The sequence below is a fragment of the Myiozetetes cayanensis genome, unplaced genomic scaffold (assembly GCF_022539395.1).
Source record: "Myiozetetes cayanensis isolate MyiCay16 unplaced genomic scaffold, myiCay2020 scf12, whole genome shotgun sequence".
NCBI lineage: Eukaryota > Metazoa > Chordata > Aves > Passeriformes > Tyrannidae > Myiozetetes > Myiozetetes cayanensis.
In genome coordinates this window covers 11919821-11938990 of record NW_026086826.1, presented here as the reverse complement: position 1 = coordinate 11938990, position 19170 = coordinate 11919821, and the positions used below count along the sequence as shown (strand labels likewise).

Sequence of the window (19170 nt, the reverse complement as noted above, 5' to 3'; positions counted from 1 at the left end):
GTGGCCTCCAAATGCACTACAATACCCTCCAGGGCATTTTAATGAAATGTGATCAAATCCCTGATTCTCTGTGGTTTTTTTATGCATTAACCTTGGGCACAGCTGTTGCTGTTGCATTCATTCACAAATTATAAAGGAGAGGAAGTGAAGTTCTTTAACCTGATAAATATTATGGGCAAAATAATCATTGCAGGTTGGATAGCTGGTTGGAAACATGTGCCATCATACTCTGCATGATCAAGAAAATAAGTTGTCAGGCTACAATTCAAGGGCAGAAAACTCAAACTGAGTTGTTAAATACTGTCACCACATCTACTTCATCTTTCCATCTCCTTTCCTTGCTCACAGCTCTGCACTGGAGCCAAAGTGATGCTTTTCCAGCTGTATAAAAAAGATAAACCAAACTAAAACTGCCACTCTTTGTGTTGTTCCCTAAAATACCTCAGGAATTCTGTTTGCATGTGTTGGTTGTTCATCTTTTGGAAGATTGGAGGGAAGACAGTTTGGCCAAGAGGGTTTTCATGTTGGGTGTGGGGATGAATTTTGTTTCATCAAAACAGGTGCAGGGTCCAGGGCAGGGAGCACAAATTTTAAATTATTTTGCTGTAACTTCTCTCATTATGGCATTGGAAAGACAAACATTAAAAACACACCCACAAGCAAATGAGGCTGCTGTGTAGGATGGATTGGGAAACACAAGGAAAGGTTGACTAAAGCTGAAATTGTGTCTTCCAGTGTAATATTCCAGCTCTTTCCAATGTTGAAGTGTTTAGAATGAGGCTCCATCTTTGCCCCCACAATTTGGGGAGTTGGCAGGGGTTTGGGAGGCCAGCAGAGAGAAATTTGAGCTGCTCTGTTCCTGTCCACAACATTTGACAGACTCCAAAGAACATACCTTTGATCAGTCCACAGCTTTTCCCCCAAGAAATTTTTCTCCATGTTTATAATTTAATGGGATTTTCGTTTAGTTTCTCATTTCTCTTCATCCTACAGCTGTGCTGAGCCCAGATCCTGCTTTTTACTTCGGCTTTCAGTCATAAAAACTTCCATCATCTCATGCCGTGGTACAGCATGCAAATGCACTGGCCCCCAGAGCATCCTGTCTATTAATAAATAGGATATTTCCCTGCTGCCACGGGCTGGGAGGTGGAATGGAGTCAGCATTCCCTCAATATGGGTTTCTCTTTAAAAAAGAAATACATTGTAAAGAATTCCATCAAACTGTTACAGCTTCCACTGCCCCTCGGCCAGAATTTCACAGGATTTTTTTAATTTTAATGTTACCTGTTCATTTGGCTTTTTTAAGACAGAACATTCTCTTCCCCTTTTTGTAATGGAGGTGGTTGTAAAACAGTTTTCCTGTAAGACCCTTACCTGAGTTACAAAGATGTGCTTCCATTTCTATTGTCTTTAATTTACAGCAGCATAAATTTAGAAAGGGTTTGGAATTATAAAATGTTTGGAATGAGGGCATCTTAATTCCTTACGAGGCAAAACATTCTTTTGCAAGATGAAAACTGAAATAAGTGCTTGAAAGATGATGTACATTGCAAATCCTGTTTAATTCAATATAATATATACATTTCTTGGGGACTGTTCTTACACGGATTTTTTTTTGGGGTTCTTTGTTGTTTTATATCGTGCTTTAGACCAAGATTTAGGAACGTGCTTAAAAACTTTCAGTTGTCTGTGGGAAAAATAGTCTTAATTTATGTTGACCTTTCTTTCCTTGGAGCATTTAGCCTGCATTCAATAAAATTTTGATGACTGCTCTTTAGCAGACAGCTGTACCATATAAAGTATTATAAATATTCAGCTTTCCCCTTCCAGTGTTGCCATTAACAGCTGGGCATCCGGTTCAGCAGAGCAGATTTTGCAGAGAGAGCTTGGCATGTTCCTGAATCAGGAGAAGGAAGAAGGGAAGCAAATAGTTTCTTATGGTTTGGGGACCTGTAAAGACATAGAGCATCTGTTCCCCTGTTAAGTCCTAGTCTGGCAGCACTGAATCATGTTAAGAGCTAAAATGATGGGAAAAACTACTTTTTTCACCTTGGCTGTACCTGTGTTTTAAATGGCTTTATGCGTTATTTCCACTGATGGCAAAATCCTTTCCACCCTTTGCTCACAAGGTACGTAAAAGAAAAGGCTGTTGTGGGGTTTTTGGTGTTTATGTCTTGGGGGGAAAGCAAATATTCAGTGTCTTGATTTTTATCTCTAGGATAAAATGGAGAATCAGGTTTTCTTATGCAAACACTTTATCCTTCTAAACAAACAATGTTCTCAGTACACAGTATTTTAATCAGTCAATAGATTTGCTTTGGATGACATTTTTTTCTTGTGTAAATGTGAAACACAACACAGGAAACTGTCTTTAAAAATAGCAATTAGAGATGTTACTAAAAGAAATCTTTGTGTCTAGATGACCACAAAACTTGCCCATATTTTTCTCTTGCAGAGTTAAGAGAGCATTAAAGTTGGACACTGTCAAAAAAGATGATAATGTAAGTATTTTTTGGTGTATGGAACCATCTGTTTATATATATATATATCTATTTATATTTGTGTGTGTTTCTATAGATGTGTATATATATTTTTATGTGTGTGTATCTGTGTGCAAAAATTACGTGTGTATGAACGTGCTGTTTCCTTAGAGCTGCATTTATGTTGTTACAGAGTGGCTGTTGTCTGGGAAAATCCTGAGGCACAAAATTACTGCTGACAAATATTGTAGTATAAAATTGATAGTATTTCATTTGTCACAGAACTGCCTGGTGTTAAGTAATGTACATCTGCATGAATCACTTGAAAAATATGCACATTGTTATTGCCATCACTATTTACCCAAGAGCTGAATGAGTTAAGATCCTTGGTGAAATAATTTATTAAAAATTAGCTCCATTATCCTGGGGAGCAAATGCTCTGCCCTGTAATTGCACATGGAACAATATGGAATTATGGCAATGCTGGAATCTGCATACCACAAACTGCAAAATTGAAATGAAAACATTAAAGGCATTTCCATGTCGGGGCTGTAATTACCTCCCTCAGCTAATCTGGCAGAATGAAACAATAAAGTACAAACACTGCCATAAATTTCACCACAGTTATCACAATGCAAATAAAATTGTACTGGTGCTATTATTTTTTGTAAATGCAGCTCCAGCATCCTCCCAGTCCCAGCATGGGGGGACATATGTCAGCTTATTATCTCTCCTACCACGGTGGGTGTTGCTGTAGAGGATTTTGGGAGGATGGCAGGCTGTAAAGGAAGGAAAATTTGGGAAAAGCACAGGGAGAAATAACTGATCAGCAAACGAGCTCCCAGGAAATCTCCACCTCTAGGTCACTGTGAAGAGATTTGCTCCTATGCAGCATGTATTTGGAGGCCTTGTCGGTGTTTAGCAAGGTAGAAATTCACAACTTTAAAAATTTTTCTAGGTTTTTTTTTTTTTTTTTTTTTAAATTTAAACAAAGGTGGCAAAATACCGCAGTGGCACTAAAAAAAATCATTAGCAATTTAATTAGCAGCTTAGTGTTCCATTACCCAACTTGTTCTGCTCACAGTGCAGCTGTGACTGTCATTTTGCATCTGTTTCTTGGGCTGGGGTTACATTTTGGTAGGTGAGTGGTCCAGTTGAAATTCCATGGAATTCTTTCTCTGCCTCAAAGCAGATGAGCTAAAAGGAGTTATTTGATGGTTTCCTGCATTCAGCTTCTTGTGCAGCAAAAAGCTTAACAAAAGGCCCCCTGAGTGATCAAAACTTTCAGTGGGAGCTCAGTGATGTGGTTTTACACAGATTTTTAGTTCATACAGTGCCTCTAATGACATGTCAGAGATTTAAAGTGTGCCAGAATTAAATAACTTTATAGAAGGTAGGAAGGAGCATAAAGTAGTAAACACACTTTTATTTGTTTCATCTTTGCTGTTTCTACAGCCTATTCCCTATTTTTCAGGAGTCCCTCATTCCACCTCCTGGCCAAAATACCTATGAACTAAAGATCAGAAATGAGTATTTTTAGATTTTGGAATGTGCATGACATCATTAAAAAATTGCATAACTGGACTAAAACTCTTCTTCCTGCAGAGAAATTCTTACTGCCAAATAAATACTGTCCTTGTAAGTACAACAGTAACTTTCTCCAGGTAGTTGCTCAGATATTGGATATGCTTATCCATATGCAGAGGGGGCTGCTGTTCAAGCAGGAAAAATATCCTGAAACTCTGAGCAGACTGGAGATTTGTTGACATGTAAGTGCCTAAGTTGGCATTGATATTTAAATTAATATTTCATTTAAAGATCATTTGAAACATTTCTTTAACATGCTTGAATGTGGCGAAACAGTGGCAACAGACTGAGGATTTCCATCAGGTGTTGTATCAGTTCTGATAGACTAAATGGCTGATGGGAAATTATTTAGGGTATTTGAGACTAAAACAAGAACAGAGGTAAGTGGGCTGCAAATTAAACATTTTAAAATATAGTTTAAGTCATATTACTGATGGTCAATACCAGGACTGCCATTAGACACATTGAAATCCTGAGCCAGACACAACATTTGGGGGTTAAGGAACTTACTTTGGATTTTTTAAATGAGCATTTGTGTACAAAATCATTGGGAATAACTATCTTTTGATACAATTAAAATCTAAAAATAGTTGCTTTTAGTTCTTATATGTCTTAAATTCTCAACACTGTAGGAAAAATAATACCAGGTTTAGGCTGCTTTAAAAAACCCAAACCAGCCAACCAGGTATAAATCTCTGAAAATCACAGACTTTGCCTTTATGAAAAAAGGAGCTTTTATTTTTTCAGAGTAAAACTAATATTAACGAGGAGGGGGAGTTGCCAGATGGTAAATGTTCACAGAGATTTTATCAATATTAACTGTATTTTGCTGCCTTTCAGCCATCTGATGCAACACCTCAGAAGGTCAAAAAGAAGAATCTGAATTCTTACTCCCCAATGACAGGAACATGCCAGATGAGTCCCTTTTCATCCCCTGTGAGCCACAAGGAACAAAATCCCAGGAATGCTCCAGCAAAAGGTTAGTTGAACATTCCCTCTTTCTTAATACAGCATTTTCCTGGTTATTGGCTTAATTTAGTAACTTGTCTCTCGTGTGCTATGTTTGTTTCCTTTTTCAACTTCAAAATTTTTCATCTCTTTTGGAAAAGCTGACGTTGCCTTTTAAATCTTGAATCTTTTCGGCCTAAATCTCAGGGGTGTTTATGAAAGGACTTGTTTATGAGACAAATTTTGCTTTCTGTAGCTCAGTATTAAAAATATTCGGCTTTGACTCAGTAAAAAAACCTCCACACTGGCATTTTTTGTCAATAATTCCATTAAATCCCCTGGTTTGGCGTGTTAACAAAGTCCTTTTTTATTTTCTGTATTTTTTGACAATTATTTTTCACGGTCAGGCACTTCAAGGCAGTTTTTAATGAACATGACACTGAACGTCATTAGCTCTCAGAAAATACCTAATTATTTTTATAACTATATTATTTCCAGTTCCCTGTAGGATTTACATGCACTCAGTTACTCAGTCACAGTTTTTGGTGCAAACTCTGAGTGCTCAGGGAGTGGATTCTCAGTGGCCTGAGCTGCCTTTCTGGCTCTGTGGGTTGTGGGGGGATCTCCTCAAGTGTCAAGGAAGCACAGGGAAGGAGTGATTGTGTGTCTCAACCACTTGTGGGCACCTCATTTATTGAAAGGACCTGTGTTTTAGAACAGTCTTGCTTCCACAAAACTGCAGATATATCAGCTGATATATCAGTGTTTTATTTTGTGGCCTTTCAGGAACTGTGTTGGGATTTGCGGTGCCAGGCCTGGATTGTGTCTGGGATGGAGGGAGTAATCTGATTTCTCCCACAGAGATTTCTCTGTCAGTCTCTGCTTTCATCAGCAGGAAGGAATTTTGGGGTTTGAATGCTTTAACTTCTGTATCAAGATTTGGTGGTACTTGGTGGTAAATATGGATCTCTCCAGCCTGTACAAAGAAACCTTTCCACCAGAAGAGTTGCCAGTAGTTGTTCTCCTCGCCTTTGCAAAAGCTTTTAAAGTTGTATAAAATGACAGCAGTTAAAATTAAAAACCTGTAGCTCTTTAGATACGTTCTCTTGAATATCCCTACGTAGGTAATTACCTGCTTTAATGAACTCTTAATTTTCATGACAACACACAAATGTTTAAATTACTACAACTTTTAAAACTTGCCCAGCCTCTCTGCACTTGAATTACATGCCTTATCTCTCAGGTGAAAGTAGAAAGGGGGCAAAATGTCGTGAATTAAAATGTATATTAGGATGTCAGTGGGAAAGGTGAACGTGTATTTCCATGCTGGTATTAAGGATGGACATAGGGGAACATTCCTTTTGCCTATAAAAAGCCTGGTCACATGAGCAGAGCTGACATTTAGATGGATAATTACTCAGTAATGTAGCACTAACCAGCTCTCTTTTTCCTGTGTTCACATAGCTACAAAATGGTGTTATATAATTATTAAATCCCAGGTTTCAGGGTGTCCTTTTAAACCCACAGTTTCTGTTCTCCTTCTAAAAAAACACTTTTGTTTTAAGAGCTGTGGTGCTTTAATAGATTCTGGATATCACCTTTGAGGTGTTACATATAATCAATACTCTGCTTTTCTGTGACCAGTGTGTAAGAAAACAACAGAACAAAAATGATTACAAAATTAAGTTCAAGTTCTATTGACTACTTAGATTTAAAATTAAATCTTTGGGGGTCTTAACCTTCAGCTGCTTAAACTTGTACAGCACTTTGTCATTCTGAGATATTTCTAAATGTTTTACAAAATATTAAAAATAAAAGTTAATTCATCCTTGAGTGCTGATACTTGTGTGTAATAATTTAGATTTAGTAAGAAATCAATGTGTTTTAATGCTTAGTGTGGTCTCCCTTTTTCAGTCTGATGTCAGGAAGGAGTTTTATTACAGAGAGATGTGAAAAGCACCTCATTTCACAGGGTGGGATCTGGGATTGCCAGAATTATCCCAACTTCCAGTTATTAATACTCTAATCCCAAGGTTTCCAGGAATATAAATGTGAACTGAGTTGACGAGAGCTCAAATTACAAAAGTGTAAATTGCAGTGAATTCATTGTGGCTCATTCCAGGGGATCTGTCCTGCTTTCCGAGTGAGTTTGGGGTTTTTTTCTCTTCCTAAAAGATCATTCTAAAATCAAGGTTCATAGTAACACCTTCACGTGCTTCAAATAGAAAATACCTCATTTTATCTTTATTGTTTCTTTTCTGCCTTGTGAACTCCGAGGAGAAGGGAGAGAGCAGAGCAATTCCAACTGCGGATTATCCAGGAGAGGGCAGCCTCCAACAGAGCAGGACGGGTGAGTGCATCCCATGTGTTCACTTTGTTGTGGGGGCAGTGATTTCTGTTTAATATTTCACACGGAATTCAATTCACAGCCATTATTTTTAATGCTTCTGATTGCACAGGATCGGATATTCGAAGGCACTGAATGGTTATGGGTGTAAATTAACACAAAAGCTTTTACAATTCTGGTACAATCTTATTTTAAGGTGTAAATCTCCTGACACTGATGAACTTTGGGCAATGCCCAGTTAGTAAAGCACTTCAGTAAATGTCTCAGGTGAGGTGTCTGATGGGCTGTTTTCCTACACAGGCATTATTGTTCAACTCAGTGTCAGCTTTGAGGTTGTAGCTCCTCCTTTTGAACTCTCCACTTGTCTGTTGGGCTTTTTCCTGGGAATGGACATTTCCCCCACCCTGAGCTTGAAATTCCTTCCTTGTAGGGACGGTGTTTTCTGAGTGATGGGGTTTGAAATGTAGTTTCCTACATTTCCACACTGTAGCTCTGTTCCTAAATTTAAGGGTTTTTATAAGGATAATTCTCCCTCCCTTCTGGGAGAGGAAACAGTCAATAGATTATTTGATGTGCATCTTTAAATGGTGCAAAGAGAAAATACCCTAAAACTGTCATGGCAGGAATTTTTTTAATGTGAAAATCCTCTGATGCTGCTGAACCTGAGTTCCTGTCCTTAAAATTAGGATATAAGGATTTTTGGCAGTTGGGATATGAATCCCAACCAAAGGCAGGTTTGGTGCTGCAGGACACTGAGCTGGATCCATCCTGGTTATGTTGGGAAGAAGCTCTGGGAAACATTGCAAACATGGAATTTCAGTGAGTGCTGATGAGAGTAATTGGAATTGTGTTACCTTTTCTGGATGCAGGTTCCTGAAGCTGCAGTCCCAAGTGAGAAGTTCATTGGTCAGAATTCTGAAAACAAGAGCAGATCTCACAAGCCTCCAGGTCTGCTTTACACTGATTTATTTTTTTTACCTGCTTTTAGTACAGGATTTGAACTCAAAATTAAAATGTTATATGCGGCATTTAAATTTTAGGGAAGCAAATAAAAGACTTGAAGCCAGGCAGGTTTGATTTGGAAATCCAGAAAATGCAAAAAACCTCAGAACTTAGAATAATTTTTTAAACCAGAAGAGTTGCTTTTCCAAGTCCACCATTTTAATTTTGTATCACTCCTCATTTTGTTCACAAATAATAACATATGTCGTTCTCAACTGTTATTTGTAACTTGAAATATGAATTATTACTACATAGATTTTTGTGTCCTTAAAGATGAAACATCCCTTTGTGATGAAGTGATTGTACTGTTTAATTTACCTCTAATGTGTCATCATTTAATAGTTTGTTTAATACATGTTAAAATGCAAATCACTCCTCTATTTTATTCCCATTTTGTTTCATTTTGAATAAATGTAACAAAAGGTTCACTGCTGTTTATCAACAGCTGAGAAATAATCCAGTGTACTCAGAGTACTGTAGTGATTTATTTTATGTGATCTGACAAGGTTTTATTTACCAAAAAACAAATACTGATACTAATTTAAAATATTTGTTAGAATTTATTTGATATTTTTAATTGAAACGTTTATTTATGAGCCATTTCCAAAAATAGCTTCTTTTGGGTGTTTCTGCTAAATTGCAGGCAATTAGTAGATAGTTTGGGAATGGGATTTAGCAGTGTCTTTAATTGTTGTTTTCCAGGCTTTGGAGGGCAGCAGAGAGCTGGAAAACATCCTCGGTGTCTCAGACTCCTCTCGTCCCCTGAGTGCTGAAGTGCAGAAAACCCAAACACTGCGTAAGGAGGGTTTGCGATCTACTGATGGCCTTTCTGTCCATTGAACAAGGATCACTCCAGAGGGTTCCTGGTGTTAGAATGGGCTGTCACAGCCCAGGACTCTGTTTTGGTCAAGAAAAACGCACTTTAAGAGTCCTCGTGTACCCCACAGGGACATAAAAGCCAGGCATTGCCATGTCCTGCTCTTCCAGCTCACTGGGGAGGGAAAACTTGGAAGAGCAACACCTTTTCTCATGTAAATAGTTAGATACTTAGTGGGTGCTTAGCTGGGAATTAGGATAAACGTTTGCACTTGGATTGCTTTGCCTTTCTTCTCTCCTTCCGAGGAAGTTGGTTTGTTTGTTTGCCTGCCAGGAGGATTAGGCTGAATATAAATTTCCAGGCTTTAAAAATCGCTATTCATGTGTCTTTAAATGATGGACATTCCAGGTGCTTACTGTGTTGGGATAAGGGCACTTTCCAGATGGCACATCGGGAATACCTTGCCAAAGGAACCCGGAAAGCTGAAGCTTTTCACTTACATGTGTCCATTTTTAGGAAACTCTTTATCCTTCCTCCAAGTCAGAGGTTCTGAAGTTCATTCCTCCTGCTCTTCCGAACCAGAAAGGGAAATAGTCTAATGAAAAAAAAAAACAAAACAAAACATGAATATTTACAGGAAAAAACCAGAGATACTGACTTTCAGGGATAAGGAATCAGGGTCTCCTTTTCCAGGTCATTTACATTTTTCTTGGAGACCTCCCATGCCAAGCTTATCCAGCTTCCAGCTGAGCAGGGAGTCTGAGCAATACCTGGATACAGCCAGTCCCTGTGTCCACTCTCCAGGCAAACATGCAAAGCTGATAAATAGTTTCTTAACCTGCAGCAAAGGTGGGATTTTGCCAATAGGCATCACTCTATGACCTGCCTGGTCGCTCTGTGTTCTGCCAGGTGTAAAAACACTGGAACCAGCTATAGGGAGGCAAAACCTGCAACTGCTGACTTTGCAGTTGGAAGCAGGTGGACAGTACAGCCATGGGTGCTAGAGAGTTTTTCTTCCCAGAGCATTGGAATTAATGCACACAATTCCAGCAGTGCTGTTGTTTAAATTACTGTTTCTTTCCTGACTTGTATTCCAAACCTTTTCCAAACCTGCACTGTTCCCACTGTAATGCCAGAGCCTTTCTTATACAGCAGGCAGTTCCCTGGAAATAGTGTGTGTTGCAAATCTCTGCTGTGGGTAGGACAGTCCAACAGCCCAGACCAGAATGCTGACATTCCCTGTCATGGCCACTCTTTCTGTCAGCTCCTTGGGAAGGAATCCTCTTTTCCCCCATCTCTGAACTAGGAACAAAGCACCATGTCAGGAAAGAATGGGAACACAATGTGGTATGAGGCTGAAAGAACAACCTGTCAAAATGATCTGAATTTTGAAAACTTTCTGTTAATTCTTTAAAGCACAATTGCATAGGTAAGGGCTCTTTTCCTTGAAATGCATTGAGAGTGAAGAAGGCAGCAGAGGGATCGTTTCCTTTGAAATCTCTGATTTGGGATTTATTTCTTCACTAGTGAGCCAAGCAGAAGAGCTGCAGCTGTTGAAAGGAAACCATGGAAAACTCCCTGCCCCAGGTGAGAAACTCCCTGTAACTCCTGTGTCACACGTGTTTGGATTCCTTCTGGTTGATTCCTGCTTAGCTCTTTCCACTTGCAAAAGGTTGGATAACGTGGAGTTCTGAGAATGATGAGAATCAAATGTGTTTCCTCTGAAAACTTCAGCTACACAAATTCAATATTTTTTGCTGTTTTCATTGTATTGGGTGTTTCTCCATGAAACTGTGCAAGGAGAAGAAACCATCAGTGGTCCAGAAACAAGTGCAGTCAGGTCCTGGAGTCTTTATACACCTTTTATGTATCCCAATTATCCTTGTTCTTCCCCATCCTCCTCCCTCCTGCTGCCTTTTCAGCAACAAACAGTCTTGCAGCCCAACCTTTTTCCCCCTGTACATACTGGGGGGGGATTTCCAAGCTCCAGGGGACTCTGAAATCCCAACTCCTGCGTTTCTTCATGACTAGTGCTGTGAAACTGTTTGAAGTTGGTGGCATTTAATACCAGGTGGCCACTTTGGAGCCTTGGCAGGAAGGAAGGGACACACACGGGATGGGGGTTTTATTTCACATGCAGTAAAATCAGCAACTTCCCCACTGATATTCTGATATTTCTGTTCTCTTCACCACTCTCTCTGTAAATAGAGCAAAACCAGAATTAAAAGCAGTGATGGCATCTCTGCTGCTTCTTCTGTTTGGATGTGCTCAGGCCTAAATTCCCTCTCTTAAAGGAAAGCAAATTGCTTTAACTGAGGTTTCCTGGGCTCCAGCAGATTATCTCCAAATGTAAAGGAGTGCCAACCCTTTGGAAGGAGTTTGGCTCATTCGTGCAATCTGCTCGTTCTGATTTACAGCTCCCTGTGTCCTCCTGTTCCAATGATCCCAGTGATGGGAATGCCATGGGCCAGTGCAGATTTAAACACTCACTGCCCTCTTTGTGCTCTGCTCTGTAATACACATTTCTAGTTTCATCTTTGCTCTAAAAACCAGCTCCTAATGCCAAACACACCCCCAGTCTTGTTAGAGGAGAAATACTTTATGAAAGTGGGGTGGAAAATAGAATTCTGGGTTTAAGTTGACCAATTTTGATGTAGTTTCAGTGTCAGTTTTGTTTTAACAAAGAATAAATTCAGTTTTGCAGTCTTGAAAATGGAGTTGTAGGAGAGGCAGAGAAGTGTGTGATCAAAGGAAAGCATTTGGAGATGTTTTCCTTTGCCTTTTAGTTTTGGATGTGGTTTTTTCAGAATTATTTTTAATTAGTTATGGCAAGGCTGCGACCTTATGACTGTTCAGTGGGTTGGTACCCAGGGAATGTCACATTGTCATCACATGGTGAGGCATGAAATTTATTTACTTTACATAAACAACCTCTTCTTAAAACAACTCCATCCAGAACATTCCTGGCTCAATGGGCAGCCTTGTGTGGAGCTCAGTTTATCATTTTGGGTGACCAGCAGGAAAAAAGGGCGGCATTGTCTGGCCATGACTGGAATTTACAGTAAACAAAATGTTTTGGAATAGAAAGTAAGCAAATTGTAGAACAACTGCCAAGAGATGGAATGGAGTCGGTGTGTCCCGGTCCCAGCCGTGCCCTGCGTGTGCTGGGAACGGCTGTGGAGGTTGGGCTGCGCATATTTGAAAGGAAAGTTCAATAAATTGGGAGGTCCCAGGAGTGAAGAGAAGATTCCAAACAGGAAAGCTACTTTGGTTGGTTGTTACAAGCTACTCTAATGCTTTGCTTCCCAAAAGCAGTGACATAAATCCTATCTGTGACTCCATCTGCTGTCCATGTGGGAAACAGGGCAGTGTTAGAGCAGATCAAATCTTGCAGTGTTGGGGAAAACTGTTTCCAGGCCACAATGAAATCCAGAATGCTTTCTTTCCATGGGGTTGTTCATCCTGCCCAGCTCAGGGAGAAATACAGTCACCCCCCAAGTTTAGTTCTAAACGTTCCCAACTTCCATCTTGGTTTTAGTGCAAATGACTGACTTGTGCACTCTTGGATCACTAGTGGTGGCTTTCCAAGAGACTGGACCAGGATCAACCAGTAAAAATGCAATATTCCACTATTTATCCCAGTTCATGTCAGTTTCAATTAGGACTGAACCCCTTGGGTCTGCTCTGCTGGTGGGTTGAAGGCAGTGAGGGTAAATCCCATTTACAATTTATTTTTACATCATTCTCACATAAAGTAAAAAAATTTGTTGCACTTCAGGCATACGTGGGGTCTGTCCCACCTATCCTTCCTCCTCCTCCTCCTTTGGGATCTCATGAGGAAAAGGGGAATACATCAGATTGCAGAGGTGAATTTTTCTCACTGTAAAACCTTAAGCTAAAAAACATGTTTATTTTTCTCAGCCCAATTTTGGACTCACTTGCAGGGAAGAAATGTCATTATCTCTTTGCTGGGAAAAATAAGTCTTGGGAACTTAAGTGAACTGAGTTGGTTCACAACTAAATTGATTCAGGAACTTGAGCTTCTTTCCAGTGTTCAGGTTGGGATTCAGATGCACAGCAGCTCCAGAAGGAACAAAGACAATGCTAAAGGATTTGTTTTCAAACAGATCATTAGATGGAGATTCAGAGGTTGTGTTTGAAACATTGTTACTCACTTCTTGGGCCAGGTTGGGTGTTTTGCCTCTCGTCCCAAATGTCTGCCCTGAGTTCACGTCCCTGGTGGTGCCCTCGGTTCTCCCGACTGCACATCCAGCCAGGAGATGTTGCCCTCTTGGCCTGGTCAGAAAGGTTCTGAAACTAAAATAGGAACTGAATTAAAAAGTAACATTTTCTGAAAAAACACAGTCTAAAGCCTGATGATCAACCGAGTTCAGCGAGCCCAGCCCCAGGCAGGCTGCATAGGCAGAGATTAGAGAGAGGCTCAGCACACATTCCAACTGGGAGATGATTCCTGGGAGCCGAAACCCTCGGAGTGTTGTGTCCTGTGTCTCTGGGGACTCAGCTCCAAGCAGTCAGAGCTCTGTGGTGTTGGAGAGGTCTGGCCTCGTTCAGCTGCTCTTCCCTGTGGAAGGATGTCCGTGTTTGTGCTCCTGAGGCCTTTCCCCCATCAGACACGGCAAGGGTGTGTCAGTTCTCCCAGGTGTGGGCTGGGCTCTGATCTCTGTCCTGCCCACGAGGAGCTGCTGTTGCTGCAGCTCAGTTTGTCTACACCATCCCTTGGTCTGTGCAGGGGAGTCTGGTTTAGTCTGGGACCGAGCAAGTCCCTCCCAATCTGGAAAGGTAACAAAACCCACTCACCCAGTCCCCAAAATCTGCAGTGCCAGCACTTTTCCTGGAACAAGGAGGAGTTGTCCTGGCAGAGGAGCTGGGGGGAGGTTTCCACTGCTCCTTCCCAGCAGGACTTGGGGCTGTTGGGTGCACCCACTCCATCAGAGTCCATATTTTAGAGTCCAGCCCGAGGTTTGAGGAGTCTCTCTGGGTGTGAGGAGGAGCTTTGGGCTGGAAGGAAGGAGCAGGTTCCAGAGCTGCAGTGATGGAACACCCTGTGCTATGCAGATAAAATATTAAGCCATTACCTGCTGTGGCAGACCCAGAAATGCACGTGAGACATATGAGTGTGGCACACCCAGAACTGTCACCCTGCATTTCACATTTGGGTGGCAGCCCCATTTATTCACAGATTTCCCACTCATATTTACTCTCTATTTTCCTATTTACCTTTTTAGAGACACAACAGCTATTAATTTTTAATTCTAGTGGATCTAGTTGAGAGTATTAAGCTTAATGAAAAATTCAGAAGAATTGTAGTTCTTCCAACAGCTACATGTAGCAACTCCTCCAGCACAATAAATACTGCTTTGTCCCATGAATATAATTATTTTAAATAAAAAAGAAAAGAAACATTAGTTTGGACTCACTTAGTAGCAATTATATGTTTAAGAGGTGTAAATAACTTGCCATCCAGACATTACAAATATCCAGGTGCTCTGTATGTGCTGATGACAACAAAATTGAAAAGAAAGACTGTAATAATTCTGACTGGTTTTCTCTGCAGAAGATATTGATTATTTGTGTGTGGTGAGAGATTTGGAAAATTCAATTAAAGGAGTTGTGCAAAGGTTTCATAAATTTCCCGGGTACAGCGTGTACACAGACATTGCTGCCTATTAAATCAATGCAGCACTTCACAATATATTTTCTTTGAAACATAAAAATAAATAACATTTAAACAGTTCTGCTTACTACAGAAACAAATTTTATTTTCTGTGAAGCATTTAGTCATGTGCTATCACTGACTCATACACATTTGCCAGCTGTAACAAATTTTATAGACGTTTTCTCCAGAGACAGAGCTCATATACTATGAATTTTTAAATGAGCAAATGGTGAAGAAGGGATGTCAGCAATATAAAAATTGATCAGTTAAAAGATAAAAGCATAAGTAAAGAGATTTGTATGGTAGTCTTAATAGGTTTTATTAAATAAAAATACTATAAAAAGACAGTAATGAATAGACTGAAGGTTTTAACTGTGGTTGAGGTGGAGAAAAATTATTCTGGCACATTTAGTAGAAGATTGGTTTTATATCACCCGACAGGTGAACATTTTTTTTCTCTCTGCTTTTTAGATCTGTAAATGTTTTAGAGCAGTCAAACTTGGGGAAGAGTGGCAGGGGAACTAGGAAGGGGAAGGAAACTTGGGAAGATCCAGCCCTTTTAATGCTCCTGTGGGCCGAGAGATGCCACGTCCGAGGGCAGTGAGGGCTCTGCCAACCCTGCAGGAATAGGGTTGGGGTGATTCCAGCTCCTCCCTTATCCTGGGAACCCTAAAATTGAAGCTGAGGAGAGGAACAAGCTGGGCCTACACCACCCACCTCTTCTGCTGCAGCCCAGGTGCCTTCTGGTCCCCTCCACATGCCCTTTTTCCAGCTTCTCTGCTCTCATCCATCCTCACCCAGGAGTTGTGTGAGTGTTCTCTTTGGGTTTATGTGCTTTAACTTACTCAGAAGCTCTGCATGGAAAGATACCAAGAGAGAGAAGGGCTTGGGGGTTGTCTGTGTTGTTGGGGTTTTTAAGAACAGCTTACTCTGAGGTGAGCAGAGGTAGGTGGGATTTTGGGAAGAAATTCTTCCCTGTGAGGGTGGGGAGGCCCTGGCACAGGTTGCCCAGAGAAGCTGTGGCTGCCCCATCCCTGCAAGTGTCCAAGGCCAGGTTGGATGGGGCTTGGAGCAATCTGGGCTAGTGGAAGGTGTCCCTGCCCATGGCAGGGGGTGGGACTGGGCGGGCTTTAATGTCCCTCCCAACCCAACCCAACCCATTCTGGGGTTCTGTCTTTGAAAAAAAAGCTGAGTTCAAGATGTTTTATGTGAATCTGGGCAGTATTCTTTAGAACAGCTCAGCATGGTGGCTGTGGCATGTTTGGGTTCTCCATGTGCTGCACAGTCCAAATGCTGCAATCAGTGATTGAAGGAAAATCAGTTCCATAAAGACTGAGTTAGGAATTGCATTTAGGACAAGCAAACCAGCTCATAATTAAATCTGTCATTTTTTCAGTTCCTTGTCATGCAACACTGGACAGGTTCCTGTTGGAAGCAATTGTGGTGTGCTTTTGTTGATGATTTGGGTAAACAGGAGGTGGCTATCAGGAATAATGCTGGAAGTGGGACCTGAGGCCAGGTTGGATTGGATGCCTTTTTGTGGCATGTGAGACCTGGCTTAGGACAGAGCCTGGGCTTGGTCTGGGTCAGGGGTTTGGTGCCCCTCCCCAGCTGGGTTTCTGTTCCCTGTAAGCTGCTCTAAACACCTGCCTGTTCTTCCTGGGGTGTTTATTACAGTTCTGAATTCTCTCCTCACCCGTGGTGGTGGTGGAATCAAACTCCTCGTGACACTCAGGGTCCTGGGGGCAGAGCTGCTCATCTGCTGCAGGACCATTTGGCACTCAGATGCACCTGCTTCCAGCCCCTTTCCATGCATGTTCTCATTCCCTGAGTTCCTTTCTGCCCTTACACTCTTCTCCTCTCCTTCTCCCAGCCACCTGCTCTGCCCTCATCCTGCCCTGCCCTCCCCAGCTGGGGGGCTCAGGTGCAGGGACCTCCAGGGATGGTTGTTCCTCTCGTGCAGTCCTTGATTGGGTTCTGCTGAATATGGTCCTGATGCATTTTTATTTATTCTTATTAATAGCAAAAAGGAAGAACCAGCTTCTAACACTTGTAGCACCTTCTGTTCTGCTTTGGTAATGTAACACTTGCACATCCTCTCACAAGGACTGAAATTACTGCTGAGACTCCAAGGAAAAGGGCTTCTGGGTTGTAACCACTGCAGCAACATTTAACTTGGGTTTGGGGGGGATTGTCACAGATTCTGCCATGACCCCCTTGTTTAACACACATTATATTTGTTTCCCCCTCCTCAGGGTACATCCAGACTGTCAGGACCACTGAGTTCCTGAAGTTGCTCCTGGAACAAAGCAAGGAGCCCCTGGGGCTGCTCCCTGCCCTCCCCAGCACCCAGGCACTGGCACAGTGACCAGGGCCGTGACCAGGACACAGGTACTTGTAAAGCATTTGCAGAGGGCTCTGGGATGTCCTGCAGGCACCGCTCAGGACCCCAAGGGGATCAGTTTGTTCCTCCTTTGGCTCCTTGTCCTTGTGTTGAGAGGGAAAAGCCCAGGTAGTGACTGATTGTCATCGTGTGGTATCTGAGCAGGAGAAAACTGGTTTCATGGAGTCTTTAAAGATGAGAATACCCACAGATGATGTCAGTTCCTGACAGTGTGAGAACAGCTCTCTTTGGGAAGCTGAAGTGTAATTCCTGTACCAGGAGCATGGAAGCTGGGTATGGCCATAGGGCAGGGCTGAGCTCACACACCTGCATTTTGCTGCTCAGTTTTACTTTGTAATCAGCTGTAAGTAACTGAGTAGCAAAGAGCCTTTTAAATCCTGCTTGGCCACAATCTAACATTCCCCTGCTGCTTCCTGGCTGCTTATGCCAGAGTCTTCTACTCCTTCCAAGCCAGTTCCCGCTCCCAAGGCAGCATCTTTGAGGGATGGCATCCCCAGCCCAGGATAGCAGAGTCAGCATCCTCCTTTTTTCCATTCAGCATCATTCCTGAGTGCTGCAGAGTGGCCTTTCCATGGTACAGTAACACGTTAAGTCTTACACTGGGTTATCAGCTCACAGTAGCATTGTGCTGGCAACTCCAAGGCTTCAGTTTCACAGCTGGCTCAAAGTACTCAGGTCTGCTGCGAGTTCATGTCAGTGGACAGCAGAGCATAGTCAGTGAGTATTTGCATAAGGCTGTGCGGCTCATGCCCAAAAAATGACAATGTCCTGGTTCTCTTTATCCCTTCCATGAGTGACCAGTGCTGTAAAGCCCTTTGTTATTGCTTAAAAAAATGCAACTGTGGTGGCTAAATGATCTTTTAGCAATTAGTCCTCCACTTTTTCTACAGAATGTCCTTAAACCATCCTAAAATGTTCCTGCAGTCCAGGGCAGAGCAGCTGCTGCTCTGCATTGCATGGGGTTGTGTGTGTTGTGTGTCTCCCACAGCGAGGTTTGTCCTGGCCATCAGGCAGCCCTGAAACTCCAGACACATCCCCTGAGTGATGATGCTGTTGTCTAATTGCTATTTATTTTTTATCATGTCCCCACAGGCATTATGTGAAAAATGCATTCCACATCACCCCAAACTTCTACATCTGCTGGACTGGACTTAAAAGGAGCGAAGAACTGAGTGTAAACCAATCTGCCGCCAGTCCCGGTGCGGGAGCGGCGCTGGCCAGGCAGGTGCAGTCACATAACATTCCTGGCATCCATTTAAACTGAACAGTGTGCACCACCACATCATCCCAATGGAAATAATCCACCGTGCTGGGAGCTGGGGCTGCTGCTGCCTGGGAAATGAACTGTAGGTTCTGCAGGTTCTGTTCTAGCACGGGTTGGGCTCTAAAGCCAGAGGAAGGTTTGCAGTGCAAGGAATTATTCCGTGTTTCAGCTGTTGGCAAACACTTTCCCTGCTGGTGCTGCTACACCTGGGGACCTTTGTCATCCACAACCAGGTTTGCTCCAAACTCAACCCAAGCCAAGGCCTCAGCTTCAAACCCAGCATTAACACACAGGCTCTTGGAACATTTGCTTTTTAGGTCAACATTTTAGTTTAGTTTTGGTATTTAATGATGTAAGAGCAGAGTTGTTTTATATAAACCAGTTGCCTTTCTTTTCCCACCGCTCCAGCCTACGGAATTCCCCACAACACAAATCCTTGCATTAGGTTGGAAAAGTGCAGTACAACGATTTATACTTTTCTAAGTTCAACATAAACACCCAGTTGAATGTCCTTTCTACTCCTGCAAAGTCCTGCTCCTCAAACTGATTTGTACAACTAAAACTCTGAGCACCAAAATGATGAATGTGTTCCACACGCTCAAGCTTTGGGAGTTTTTAGTTAATAAAAATGTTTTTGCACCTCA

The 19170-nt window shown here is 41.8% G+C and overlaps 2 protein-coding genes across 4 annotated transcripts in view; one reads left to right on the top strand and one right to left on the bottom strand.

Annotated features, from left to right (window-relative positions):
- The window catches only part of ITGB3BP (integrin subunit beta 3 binding protein), a 20772-nt gene extending 1602 nt beyond the window's left edge, over positions 1 to 19170 (top strand). Inside the window, exons 2-9 of one of the 2 annotated variants that reach the window (XM_050306412.1) lie at positions 2456 to 2501; positions 4908 to 5046; positions 7299 to 7365; positions 8232 to 8310; positions 9067 to 9160; positions 10709 to 10768; positions 17114 to 17249; positions 18355 to 19170. In XM_050306412.1, the coding sequence (XP_050162369.1) occupies positions 2456 to 2501; positions 4908 to 5046; positions 7299 to 7365; positions 8232 to 8310; positions 9067 to 9160; positions 10709 to 10768; positions 17114 to 17226 (598 nt within the window). In that variant the 3' untranslated portion in view covers positions 17227 to 17249; positions 18355 to 19170. Of the gene's footprint in view, positions 1 to 2455; positions 2502 to 4907; positions 5047 to 7292; positions 7366 to 8231; positions 8311 to 9066; positions 9161 to 10708; positions 10769 to 17113; positions 17250 to 18354 lie in introns of both variants that reach the window. The other variant, XM_050306411.1, reaches the window with a different exon arrangement.
- Positions 8153 to 19170, bottom strand: part of ALG6 (ALG6 alpha-1,3-glucosyltransferase) — a 30416-nt gene continuing 19398 nt past the window's right edge. The window contains exons 17-19 of one of the 2 annotated variants that reach the window (XR_007627674.1): positions 13357 to 15712; positions 9682 to 9776; positions 8153 to 8277 (exon numbers count right to left, since the gene is read on the bottom strand). The gene's annotated coding sequence lies outside the window, so the exon portion shown is untranslated. The remainder of the gene's footprint in view (positions 8278 to 9681; positions 9777 to 13356; positions 15713 to 19170) is intronic. The other variant, XR_007627675.1, reaches the window with a different exon arrangement.